This window comes from Phyllobates terribilis, unplaced genomic scaffold (assembly GCF_046119375.1).
Source record: "Phyllobates terribilis strain yellow unplaced genomic scaffold, ASM4611937v1 Scaffold_13__5_contigs__length_258822181, whole genome shotgun sequence".
NCBI lineage: Eukaryota > Metazoa > Chordata > Amphibia > Anura > Dendrobatidae > Phyllobates > Phyllobates terribilis.
In genome coordinates, this window is record NW_027362773.1 from 188,052,476 (window position 1) to 188,065,678 (window position 13,203).

The 13,203-nt window shown below is 47.6% G+C and overlaps 2 protein-coding genes across 2 annotated transcripts in view; one reads left to right on the top strand and one right to left on the bottom strand.

The window, feature by feature from the left end:
- Nucleotides 1-1,970: 1,970 nt before the first annotated feature.
- The window catches only part of BCO1 (beta-carotene oxygenase 1), a 42,400-nt gene continuing 31,167 nt past the window's right edge, over nt 1,971-13,203 (bottom strand). Inside the window, exons 10-12 of the mRNA XM_073659119.1 lie at nt 5,864-5,958; nt 4,640-4,751; nt 1,971-3,264 (exon numbers count right to left, since the gene is read on the bottom strand). Coding sequence (XP_073515220.1) covers nt 3,110-3,264; nt 4,640-4,751; nt 5,864-5,958 — 362 coding nt within the window. The 3' untranslated portion in view covers nt 1,971-3,109. The remainder of the gene's footprint in view (nt 3,265-4,639; nt 4,752-5,863; nt 5,959-13,203) is intronic.
- Nucleotides 6,750-11,999, top strand: LOC141174273 (uncharacterized). The gene is made up of 2 exons (XM_073659120.1): nt 6,750-8,756; nt 11,192-11,999. Exons 1-2 carry the CDS (start codon nt 8,129-8,131, stop codon nt 11,818-11,820), a joined length of 1,257 nt encoding a protein of 418 aa, XP_073515221.1. The 5' UTR covers nt 6,750-8,128; the 3' UTR covers nt 11,821-11,999.

The following is a 13,203-nucleotide window of genomic DNA, read 5'->3' on the forward strand; positions in this document are numbered from 1 at the left end:
GAAATCTTTCTGCCGGATTCCCTTTTACCAGATGCATCCACCATAGACCATAATGGCATCATGAATAGCTGCTGTTAAACCGAATGCATATTAATCTGTGGGTAACTGATGCCACTGATAGGCACAGCCACTTCTTAATATGTATGTGAGGAGCCAAAAGCTTTACACAGATATTTTTATGGTACGGGGCCCAAATACTTATTAAATCATTACAATTTTCAACATTTTTTTCCATAATTTTATTTTTAAATATATTAAATAAATGCAATTGATTCTATAATTTTCCCAGATTCACAGTGTTGTCAGGCCCTAGACCACCATCAGACTGCTAGCTGTGTGGTCTTCTCTTGATCATCGCATCATCTGACAGATAATATATCACATATACAATATATACAGCATATTGTTCCCTAATAAAGAGGCACATTAGGTGTCTGACTACCAGACATAGACATTGCCCTACATTTATCAGCAACAAGATACAAATAACTAAACAAGACACAATAAGGCATAATATGCATTATAAGGACTGATAAAGAAGAAAGAAAAAAAATAGTCACATTGTACTAAAGAGATCAAAGATTAGACCAATAGGGCAGGTGAATAATTTAATATAATTTCACTTTTTCACTGTTTTTAAGTGCTTTGCTTTACTAATTGCTTTTGACAGGTTTTAGTCTCTGTGTATGTCTTTTGCTTATATATTATATACAAAGCAGATTTCAAAATTCTGTTTCAATTGGATGAGGCCGATGGACAGGTCTGATCACATCCTCATCCATCAGGGCCTTTTTCACATCCGGCGAGCGATGCAGTCTGTAATGAAGGCTGTACTATCAAGGGCAGGAGGAAAACCGGAATACTTACATATTAGTAATGGCTCTCTGAGATGTCCGTGATCATCGGTCGGATGTTGGATCACAATGCACCGACCGCACATCTCCTGACCCGAGCGGGACAACTTCATAGAAATATTGTCACCACGCAAGGTGAGGGAAAGACTAAGTGCACAACGAAGTGAAGAGGAAGCCCAAACACTAGGGAAAAAGGGGAGTGGAGACCCCTAGGCAGATCTGATAACACCCTGACTCCCCTAACGTCCCTAAATAGGTTCCGCACCTATCGTCGAGCAGGAAACCTAATCCCTGACTGCCCCTAGCGATAGGCCTTAGATAGGGAGGGGACGAGGTGAGCACTAGTCAGCCCCCACTGCAACTAAAGACAAAAAGGTAAACAGACAAGGGAATACAATTAGCTTGAGAAGACACCAGAGAGATCATGCCAACTATCCTCCAAGGGAATTCCAAGAAGACCGTAGCGGACTACTAGTACTTCAAGCCTGGACAGAGGAAAATAGAGCTATCACTTTCTGAAGAGACTAAGGGTATTTAAACATCCAGCAAGGGTGTGTCAATTAGCAGCAGAAGAAGGTAACTTCTAGGTCCTAGAGGGAGCAGGATATCACTGCACAGCAGAGATGGAAAGATCAAGAAGGTGCCTGCATAGCCAAGCGCAATGACCTTCTACAGCTGGATCCAGAATGACTGTCTGTCACACCTGACACACTCGTGACAACTATATGAAGAGGTCTTGCTCGGGGCAGGAGATGTGCAGCCAGTCCCTGCATTGCGATCTAACATCGGACCGATGATCACGGTCATCTGAAAGAGCCCTAAGTGCCATAACATCATGCCCAAAACACATCTGTTAAATCAAAACTAGAATAGACAACACCTTTAATTTAGCTTTACATCTGAATAGGAGATAACATTTAGCAGCACTGTTCCGCTTTGTGGAGACAGTCAGCTGGAGTAAGGAGCCTTATAAGCCAGGCAATGCTTCCTGGGAAAAAGACATGGAAATTAGCCTATCAAAAGAATGAAATCTGGCTTTCCAGTGCCACCTATTACAGGTAGAAAAATAGTGTCATATATCAAGAAGCAAATGTTTCTTTTAAAAAATTGTCTGGAATGATGTAGAATTTTTCAGTGGTAGAGTTTCTCTTTAAAGTGAAAATCTGTAAGATGTGGAGGATGATGAGCCTCATTTCTCTTTGCAGAAGTATTGTTTTCCTAGCAAAGGCTTTATTTTGACAAAATTAAGAACATTATAAGATAAAAAAATGGGACTGTTGACAGGTTTGTCCAAGAAACCATCTCCGTTGCTGATTTAGTATGAAGACATCGCTTTCTGATTCCAAGGCCTCATTCAGACATTCTTGTATTTTTCACCAATGAGCTTGATCTGATTTTCATCTATTTTTGGTCCATGCGTCCACTTTTATTACCGGCCTGACATCCATTTTTCTCATATGTAAAATAAAAAAGAAACAAAATCTGAGCTTTTCCTACCCATGGGACAGTTAAAAACAAAGAACATTCGGAAGACAACTACTTTTTTATGGAATGGGCACCTTAAAAACAGTCAAGTTTCTGTAATGTAAGTATTAGATTGAGGTGAGCTGGATCTTCTGACTTTGGAGTGATCTGCCTAGCCTGTGGGGGCCTTCTGGCTCTCCCCCGATGATAGATATCAGGGGTTCTTAAATTTCAGCATGCATAAGCCTTTTATTCTCAGGGAAGATAAGCCACCTATGAAGGCTTCTCTCTCCTCTCCTCACTGAGAATTCATGCTCGCTCATCCGAGTTTAGTGTGCACATGTACAGAGGCAGGCGGAGGGAAAAGTTGTTGGACAAAGAAGGCTACAACTGTCTAAGGTGTATGGCCACCTTATAGAGTCACAAACAAGGCTGCAGCTATCTAAGATGTATGGCCACCTTATGGAGCCACGTTGGAGGAAACTTTATGATTCCTGAGAATGTTTGTAAAAAGGGAGGATGTGTAGTAAGCTATTTTCTAGCCCTGTTGTCAGTATTTGGGGGCATAATTTAGTGGGTGAAATTGTTCAGATTATACTAATGCCCTAATGAAAGGCTTCCTGATGGTTGCTTAAATTGAGAATAGACTCTCCAGCTGATACAAGACAGTCTGCAGTTTGGCAACACCTGGAGAGTCTTGGAGATTGAATCATAATGTCTTCTACGTCCTTTAAAAGTTTGTAAGGTCTAAATTATGGGTGCCATATGTGTCCAACCCTTCAGGTCGTAGCTCAGTTATTGTCTGGGATAAAGATGCCATGTAGGTCCAGGTGAATATCCGCATTGACACTGGCACGTCCCACTTCTTTTAAGGTCTTGGCATCCAAAGTAAGTAAGAACGGGGATTTCTTAGGATCAGAAGATACAATGGAAGACAATATAATTCCTGCAAAGATAACATACAGGATCTAATCAGTACACACAAGGGTAAGGATTATCAAAATAAATGCAAATTAAAAGTGTAGGAGTTATGAGGAACTATGAAAGATGTCGGCAAAGATAGTTCTGCCTCCCTGTGGAGTCCTGCTTCTCATTAACTCCTTTAGCTCTTAGGTAACCCTCATTTACCTACTTTATCTGTAATAAATTATATGATTAGAAATGCTGCATATCTCAGGCCATACATTGCTGCCCCCAGGGCCCGATTCATCTATTGAAATACCTATAGACAAATTAGGCCCTGGAAGAATAATTGTTGCTAAAGGGAAACTTAGAGATGAGCAAAGAGATTCACACTAACCTAGACCAGGGTAGTGTAAACTTCCTTGGCCGAGTGCCGAGTTGAACACAAGACCAGGGTAGTGTGAATCTTTTTGCTCATCTCTAGAAACTTTACATATTAAATTGCTTGTACGACTTCAAAAAATAAATGGCTACAAGCAGAAAATGTTGTAAAATAACAATGAAGCTATAATCCGAGGTTCAATCCTCCATCACTACAGTTAATCTTTGTTGGGACCCCAAGCAATTACCAGAATGGGGGACTCGCGACAGCCGTTCTCGCCTGGTTGAAAAAAACATTTCCACTCTATTCTAACTACTGACAAAGAGCAGATTGCAGGGTGTCTTCAGTGCGATAAACCAGCCGTTCCTTTCAAATCTTCCTGGCCAGTGGAGAACGAGCATACGAGTCTCCCATTCTGGTGATCGCTTGGGGTCCCTGCAATAGGACCCACTGTCACGATTCCTCCTACCAGTGTGTCTGGACGCAGTGAATGACAGTTCTGCCATCCAATCTAGGACAGGGGCGTGCGGAGCCATCAGTATGGTGATGAACAGCTCAGCTGTCCAATCGGAGGCTGGAGCATGCTGAGCTGTCAAATGTCTTGAGTGACAGTTTAGCCGTCCAATCAGGACCAGAGCGTGCCGAAGCTTCATCCATGTGTCTCCTGTTCGGAGTCATTACCTGGCTATTAGACCAGCTCTCTGTTTTAGATTACTGCCAATTGTAGCTTTGCTCAAGAGGTGTGTGCATGCTCTGTGCTGCATGTCTGGTATTCTGATCTTTGTTACTCCAGCTTGGATTTGCCTTTGACCTTGCGTTTGCCTAGCCCTTTTGTCGTGATGCTCTACCTTCTTGGAATTCCGGGACTTTGACCTGACTACTCCTTTGTCTCACCCCTCTGTCTATGACATATCCTCCTGGCTTTTGACCTCGAACCTCTTGACTACCCAGCCTCGTGACTTGTCCGTGAGTAGTGACTGGCATCACACACACACTGGTCTAACAATTTCACTGATCCAGTGTCACTGACACTTACCATCATCCTCTTCTTTGCCATCAGGGTCTGGCACAAACAACGGCTCTGCAGGCCAACACATGTCATCAGTCCATGCCAACATTTCTTTTGTCACTGTGTCAAATTTCACTATCTATGCAATAAAACAAAGAACAAAAAAGGAATTAAGACATAGTTTTAAGATTAAAAACATAAAATCAACACCAGGTATAGCATTAGCAGGGAAACCTGGGCCCATGCGGGGGCCAAAGGGGCTTCAAGGGCTAAACATACTCTATACATTTTAAACAGAGGCTGGGTCAGATACAAGGCCTGCAGTGACCCATCATCGAAGGCAGCGGTTTCCAGTCTTTCTTACCTTGAGAGCCATATTCGACTCCCAGAGATGGTGGCAAGCTACATCCAAGCCCCTCCCTACAGTAATAGTGACACTCAGCGCCCACTAATACTGGTATGAAGACAATCAAAGATTCCCCACCTGAAGTACACTGAAATCATATGCCCCCCTTCCATATAGGCAGTGGAGTTAGATCCAAGGGTTCCCACTTTACCCTCATTTGGTATTATCAAATCAAGAACACTCTCCACATTATCACATCCAACTTTAAGCTCCAGAAACAGCGTCATTAAGTGAATGCAGCAAAATAAACACCGTCAGTACATGAATGCAGGGCCAGAAACATAGTCAGTACATGAATGTAGTGGCAGAAACACCGTCAGTACATGAATGCAGCGCCAGAAACACCGTCAGTACATGAATTCCCATCTAACAGTATCATCCTATCTCCAGCTTAATATTTATTTCCTCTCACCCCCCCCCCACCCCAAGTATATGAACATACAGATATGCTCTTCTTTGCAGGGCTTGTGATAAACGTCACCATCTGGAGTCCTTCTCTTCATAACTGTATGCTAGACCCAGGTGCTAATGCACCAAGCTGGCAGACAGCTGTGAGCCACAGATCTTGGGTTCGCCAGCCACAAGTTGGGGACCCCAGGTCTAAGGGCTCAAATCAACATGTACAGCGGAAGCAGTGTACAATCCACACTTTGCAGATATCATTCAAATGTCATAAAAAAAAATATTTCCATCATATCATGGCAAAATTCTTGATTAGTGATTTCTGGAGTGATTTTACACAAAAAATGGTGTTTTTTTTACAGCAGTTGCCTGCCACAAAGACACAATTTGACTGCATCTAAAAACAAGTTGACTTTAAAATACAGACTCCTGATTAGGTTCACCTTGGTTGGTATTGGACGCCATTCAACATGTGAAGCGTAAACATATCTGTGCTTCTTGCCATTGTAATCATAGTTAATTTTTGGTAATTCAATTCCTGGAAATGTAAGAAATAATTGCATAAGTAATTTAACAACACAAATCTAGTGACTGTTTATGCCTTTAATGGAACATTATTGCTTGAGTCTCTGTGCACACAAGCGTATTTCAGTTCATGTAAGTCTTATACCAATTGCCAAGTACTGCATCAAATCCTGTACTGTGAGATCAGAAAAGCCTAAGACCAAGCAGTAGGTGCAGCTTTGTGAATGATTATCTTCTTATTGCCCACATAGACAATAAGTAAATTAAGATTTGCTGATAACCCTACTGATTTCATCAGGATATCACTGATGCCTTAGGGCTTGTGCACATGATGACCGTAAAAATCAGATGAGTGCTATCCATTGTTTTGACGGATATCACTTGTCCCCATGTTAGGCCTGTTTCACACGTCCTCGTATTTCGTACTGGAAAAACTAGTACTGGAGATATCCGTATCCGTGTGTAGCTGTGTGGCATACGAGAGGCAACCGTGTGCCGCATCAGGATCGCAGGTACCTGCGCCTGGGAATCAGCGGTACAGTTATCGCTGTTCCCAGGCACCAGGTGCTGAAGGAATCTCTCATCATTGTCCCCTGCTTGCGTTGAGATCAGTGTGAGCAAGGGACTATGTTGAGAGTAGTATTCCGCTCCCGCCATCTCCTAGTGTAAAAATAAGAATAAAATAAAAAAATTATTATACTCACCTGGCTTGAGGCGATCGCACATGCTGAGGAGCAGTGGAGAATGGTAAATAAGGAAGGAGTCACTGACTGTGGTGGCCCCTCCCCGGGCCGTGGCGATTGGTGACCCCCCTTCGCTGCCCCTTACTGACCAGTGATCCTGAAGTCCCCGGAAGGGTCCAATAGAGCGGAAGGAACGGCTGCTACAAGCCGTCCCATGGATACATAAACACCAAGACATCCCACCTTCCTCTTTTTCTTTGTTGGTCCCGGAGCCGAACGTCGCTATGGACAATCCAGGATCAGGTCAGATTGCTGAGGCCCTCTGGGCTGGGTTTGCACAGGGGGGCGAGCGCTGGTTACAGGCCCTCATGTCTGGGCTCAGCGCTCATCCCCCTGGCCCCAGCTTTAAATCCCCGGATCACCCTGCCCCAGGCCCTCAACCCCTCATGGGGACAGCATACTCCCCAGACCCAGTCCCCTCGCCCCTTGTGCCCACTCACCCACTCCAGCAGGAAGACTTACCCACAGTTCGGGAATTTCCACACCTGGGACTTGGGGCTTCATTGCTGCCCTGGCCTGGCCCTGTCCCCCGTTCTCGCCAGGCCACTGTAGCCACACAGCGGCAGAGGTCTCCGGTGGCTGCGCGCCCCGGCGCTGGGGAGCAGGCGGCTGTTTTGAAGTGTCGTGAGCGCGCTGGCGGCGGGGAGCGGGCGGCCACGGCGGTCTGGCGGGCGCATGCCGGCGGGGGGGCGCGCTCAGCTGCGGCGGTGCAACGGGCGCTGGCCGGCGAGGTGCTGGGGAGTTTTGCGCAGCGGTCACGCGCAGGAACTCGGGAGCGGGCGCGCGACTCCTCTGGCCCGGATATGCTTCCTGGGGGAGGCGTGGCTATAGAGCCGGCAGTGAATCATGTGACCCGGCAGGCCGCTCCCCCCAGTCCAGGATGCTGCGGGGCAGAGGAGGAGGCTGCTCCTCATGCGGCGGTGGACCCTGCGCCTCACTCACAGCGGGCGCAGGGCTCCGCTGCACTAATACCTGAAGCTGTGCTGTTTGCAAGGTCGGTGGCGGGGGCAGATCGGATTCAGGGCTCCTGCCCGGCTCTGGGGACAGCATAGAGCCCATTGTTCCCCACCCCCAAAACCACTCCTGTCCAACATCCTGCCGAGGAGAGCCCTGGAGAGCGGAGGTCCAGCCGGCACTCCCGCCCTCCAGACCACTTTAGGCACAGCACCCCGCAGCGTCACAGAAAAAGCAGCCAGCCAGATATTACTCAGTCCCCGCACCCTCAACACACAGCAGGGGCTGTGGCAGAGCAGAGCTCCGGACAGGAATCCTCTGCCGGGGGCTGTGCTCTCCCCCCACCCCTGCCGAAACCCCTTTAATAAAAATAACAGAAAAAGTTCCCAAAACAGAACACATGACATTACACAACCAGGGGTCATTGCGGCCCCTGTAATCACCGCAGCCCATCTATCGCCCATTCCCGGTATCAATACCCCCCTGATGGACACTACGCGGAGCTTAAACGCTTCAGCGCCCATCCTCGCCTCCTCTATATGCCCCTATAATAGCGCAGCGACGCACGCGCTTGACACCGCTATAGCATCGCAGCGCCCATTTGATCATTTATCAGTTAATGTTCCCCTGACGCCCTCCAGCTGGCCACAAATAGCCGGCGGGACGCTTGTAAATGGCGCAGAACCCCCCATACACCCTCAGGAACAGAGAGACTCCAGGCGTACTCGCTCCAGGCGAGCTCGCTGTAGTTCCTCCGACAGATCTACGCCATCGCACACAAGTCACCGGCGAAGGAAGCGGTCGTATCAAACAAAGCGGAGATCGGCATCCCACAGGAGGGGTCACAGGTCAAGGTCCTCAAGGTGGCGCTCACCATCCTCCATTTCAGAGATGTCGAGCGCATCGTCGAGCCCCAATAGCCACCTGCACCGATCCCGTCCTCCGGGGGACAGAAATATTACAATGGCTCTCTCCAGAACTTACAGCCTGCACGATGCAGAGAGTGCAGAGATTTCACGCAGGTCTACGAGCAGAGGCACGCCGCTCACCCCGCTCGAGTCTGGTGCCGGAGTTCCTCCACACATCGGAGACCCTCCTCCAGCCGCAGGAATTGGTGAGTGCAATATAAGGATAACTGAAATGGGAAATAGTAACACCAACTTAATAGCGGCCCTTAAGGTCCTGGCCGAACAACTATCCACGCCACCAGGCGCGGTACATAATTCGACCAAAACAACTCCACCATTAGCCAGCGTACACAAGGACGCATTCTTTTGCGGGATTAGCCCACTAGGTTCACACATAGACGAGAAAACAAGAATTAAAATTTAGAATAATGACTACATCGACATTTGGTCACTAGTATCCACAGACCAACATACTATAGACAAAGAGAGAAGAGTAGCCGACAGACCATTTGACAGAAACAGGCAAAAGGTCGCAAAGACAATGAGTAACTGGTTACAGGCGTTTTCTGTGCTAGGTTGTATAATGGGCCAAAAGCATCCGGAACGCTGCTCGGAACTATTCATATACCGGGATACTGTGTATAACTCGTACAAAGCCCACGGCGGTTCAGCATGGTGGCGCTACGATGAAGAGTTCCGGAGGCGGTTGGCCCTGCAACCACAGCTGGGCTGGGGGGGTAAAAGCTACAGTCTGGTTACGACTAATGCTGTCACAGAAACACCATCCCTTTCCAACAACGGCTACTGGACAATCGGCAACAGCAGGCCAAAATTCAGTGGTCGTACGTAGACCAGGGGCCTGCTGGCAGTACAACGAGGGACATTGTCGTTTTTACGCCTTATGCAGATACAAGCATGAATGCTCAGCCTGCGGGGGAGCCCACCCTGCAGCGAGATGTTCTCGCCCCGCAAGCAAATTATCAATTAAACTCCCACAGTCAGAATCCAAGGACTCCGGTGAGCGTAAACGAGATGGGCCCCTGGCTAGACCAATATCCTAAGAAAGACGCAGCGGGGCAGTTACGTTTTGGTTTCACATACGTTTTTTTCATCCCTTTCAAACTCAATAAGTCATCCACCTTTGCAAATAACCTTAAATCTGCAAGAGAGCACCCCGAAATACTTCGGAAAAAAATACAAAAAGAAGTAGCCCTAGGCAGAGTAGCGGGCCCTTTCCCAACACCACCATTCAGTAACCTAAGAGTTTCCCCTCTGGGAATAATCCCCCAAAAAGAGCCAGGCTCATTCCGTCTAATCCATCATTTATCTTACCCAAAAGGAGAGTCTGTGAATGACGGTATTTCGTCTGAAGACGTCTCGTTCTCCTACGCGTTGTTTGACAGAGCAGTAATGTTAGTACGCGATGCGGGGCCTGGAGCGCTGCTTGCTAAATCCAACATAGAATCCGCCTTTCTCCTACTTCCGGTGCACCCAGATTGCTACCACCTGTTGGGATGCCAAGTGGAGAATGAATACTTCTACGACACTTGCCTCCCAATGGGTTGTTCTATATCCTGTTACTACTTTGAGCTATTCAGTTCTTTCCTAGAATGGGTGCTGAGGTACGAAACCGGCAGTAGGTCCATCACACATTACCTAGATGACTTCCTATTCGTCGGACCCAAAGATTCAAATCAATGCCAATCATTACTCCCTCTGGGATATAGTGGCGAACAGCTGATGCCATTAATAAGAGCGTCAGTCACCCCGTCGACGTGCAAGCTTACGGTAAGGCATGGGAAGAGGGGACACGACTAGTAGCAGGCAGACGGGTTGACCAATGTGAACAAGCCAGGTTACAAGTCACCATAGAATTTCTCCACCAGCTAATGATGAGGGGCATATCAGGGGCGTCAGCGCAGCGGTGGCTGACTGGAGAGGCATTTCACTTCCAACTACTGAATTGGGGAGATGTGACAAAGAGATTCATCATTAGACAAGCCTTAAAAGGATGGAAAAGGGCTCAGCCAAGTCAGGAGTGCAGACGTCCCGTCCCGTGTCACTAAAACTGATTTCTCACATCATATCCCTAACACCATTAACATGACACTCACAATTTGAAGCAACACTGCTGTCTACTGCATTTGCTATCGCCTTCTTCGGGGCGCTACGCATAAGCGAATTAGTCCCTCAATCCAAAATCATCAAAAATGGAGGCTTATTACACCAGGACGTAGTCATAGCCAATAATGCAATACGCATACGCAAATCGAAAACGGACCCAGCGGGCAGGGGCACTTGGGTACTTCTACAACCCACAAACAGTACACTGTGTCCGGTAACAATAGTAAAAACATATATAACCATTAGGCCACAAAGTAATTTCTTCCTATCACACATTGATGGAACGCCATTATCAAGATACCAGTTCCAATCTATATTTAATAAATGCCTAACATCAGCAGGGTACCACCCCAAAGATTATGGGACACACTCATTAGGCATAGGCGCAGCCACGGAAGCAGCTAGAGCAGGACTGTCAGAGACGGAAGTGCAGAGGATAGGGAGATGGCGATATGCGTGTTTTGCGAGATACATAAGACCGGACTTGTTATCCTAACGTGGTTTGTTTCTTTTACAGGTCACACAAAGCCAACAGTGTGGGTCATAGGCCACTCGTACATATACTGGGCAGAAAAAAGGACTAAAGTCCGCCCAGGCGGGAGGAATATGGGGTTTCATAACACATATTTCAACTGGAGAGGTATTAGAGGCCTGCGATGGCCACAGGTACTAATGGAGGTGATCGAGATAGGGAGAGAAGCCACAGGTCCGGTCATATTAGTGATACACGCCGGGGGAAACGACCTCGGTCATTACAAGAGCGCAGAACTAATGGCAATAATGAAGCTAGACACCGAGCGCTTCAGAGCATTTTTTAGAAAACTAACGATAGTATGGTCGGAGATTGTGCCGAGAACGGTATGGCGAGGTGCGCGAGACATCACGGCCATCGAACGGACAAAGCGGCTAATAAATATTCGCATGGCAAAATTTGTAAAAGAAATTGGTGGTGTAGTAATACGACACCGAGAACTGGAAGGAGATGGAGCAGGCCTCATACGGCCCGATGGGGTTCACCTAACCGATAGTGGACTGGACATATTCCTGTCAGGACTCCAGGACGGAGTGGAACAAGCGTTAATGATGATGGATGGGGGTCGGAGTCCTGCCTACAAGTACGCAGGATCCTCCGTGGCCTGGAAATAGAAAGGACATGTTGGACAGTTACACTTGTTGGCCAACTTGCCGGTGTGGAGACACAGGGCATGCTGGAACAAGCTGAGTTATTGTGGAATAAAATGCCTTTCTAATGGGAGGAGTATAAAGAGTTAATAAAGCTGTGACCGATCCTTACCCATCCAGTTGTAAGAGTTACATTATTGTATTGTTAAGGGGGGGGAGAGGTAGGGGGGCTGAGCGTCGGGGTTTGGTTGGGGGTCCTCACAGTCTGGTAGACTCCATACTAAATAAGGAAGGAGTCACTGACTGTGGTGGCCCCTCCCCGGGCCGTGGCGATTGGTGACCCCCCCTTCGCTGCCCCTTACTGACCAGTGATCCTGAAGTCCCCGGAAGGGTCCAATAGAGCGGAAGGAACGGCTGCTACAAGCCGTCCCATGGATACATAAACACCAAGACATCCCACCTTCCTCCCTTTCTTTGTTGGTCCTGGAGCCGAACGTCCCACCCACCCTCCCTGGTGTGAAGACTGCAAAAAGGAGAATCATAGACTTTTCAAGTCACAGCGGCCTGGAAATAGAAAGGACATGTTGGACAGTTACACTTGTTGGCCAACTTGCCGGTGTGGAGACACAGGGCATGCTGCAACAAGCTGAATTATTGTGGAATAAAATGCCTTTCTAATGGAAGGAGTATAAAGAGTTAATAAAGCTGTGACCGATCCTTACCCATCCAGTTGTAAGAGTTACATTATTGTATTGTTAAGGGGGGGGAGAGGTAGGGGGGCTGAGCGTCGGGGTTTGGTTGGGGGTCCTCACAGTCTGGTAGACTCCATACTAAATAAGAAAGGAGTCACTGACTGTGGTGGCCCCTCCCCGGGCCGTGGCGATTGGTGACCCCCCTTCGCTGCCCCTTACTGACCAGTGATCCTGAAGTCCCCGGAAGGGTCCAATAGAGCGGAAGGAACGGCTGCTACAAGCCGTCCCATGGATACATAAACACCAAGACATCCCACCTTCCTCCCTTTCTTTGTTGGTCCTGGAGCCGAACGTTCCACCCACCCTCCCTGGTGTGAAGACTGCAAAAAGGAGAATCATAGACTTTTCAAGTCACAGCGGCCTGGAAATAGAAAGGACATGTTGGACAGTTACACTTGTTGGCCAACTTGCCGGTGTGGAGACACAGGGCATGCTGCAACAAGCTGAATTATTGTGGAATAAAATGCCTTTCTAATGGAAGGAGTATAAAGAGTTAATAAAGCTGTGACCGATCCTTACCCATCCAGTTGTAAGAGTTACATTATTGTATTGTTAAGGGGGGGAGAGTGGTAGGGGGGCTGAGCGTCGGGGTTTGGTTGGGGGTTATCACAGTCTGAATTGCAGCAGCTAAGCGGTCCTCTGAACTGTGCTGAGC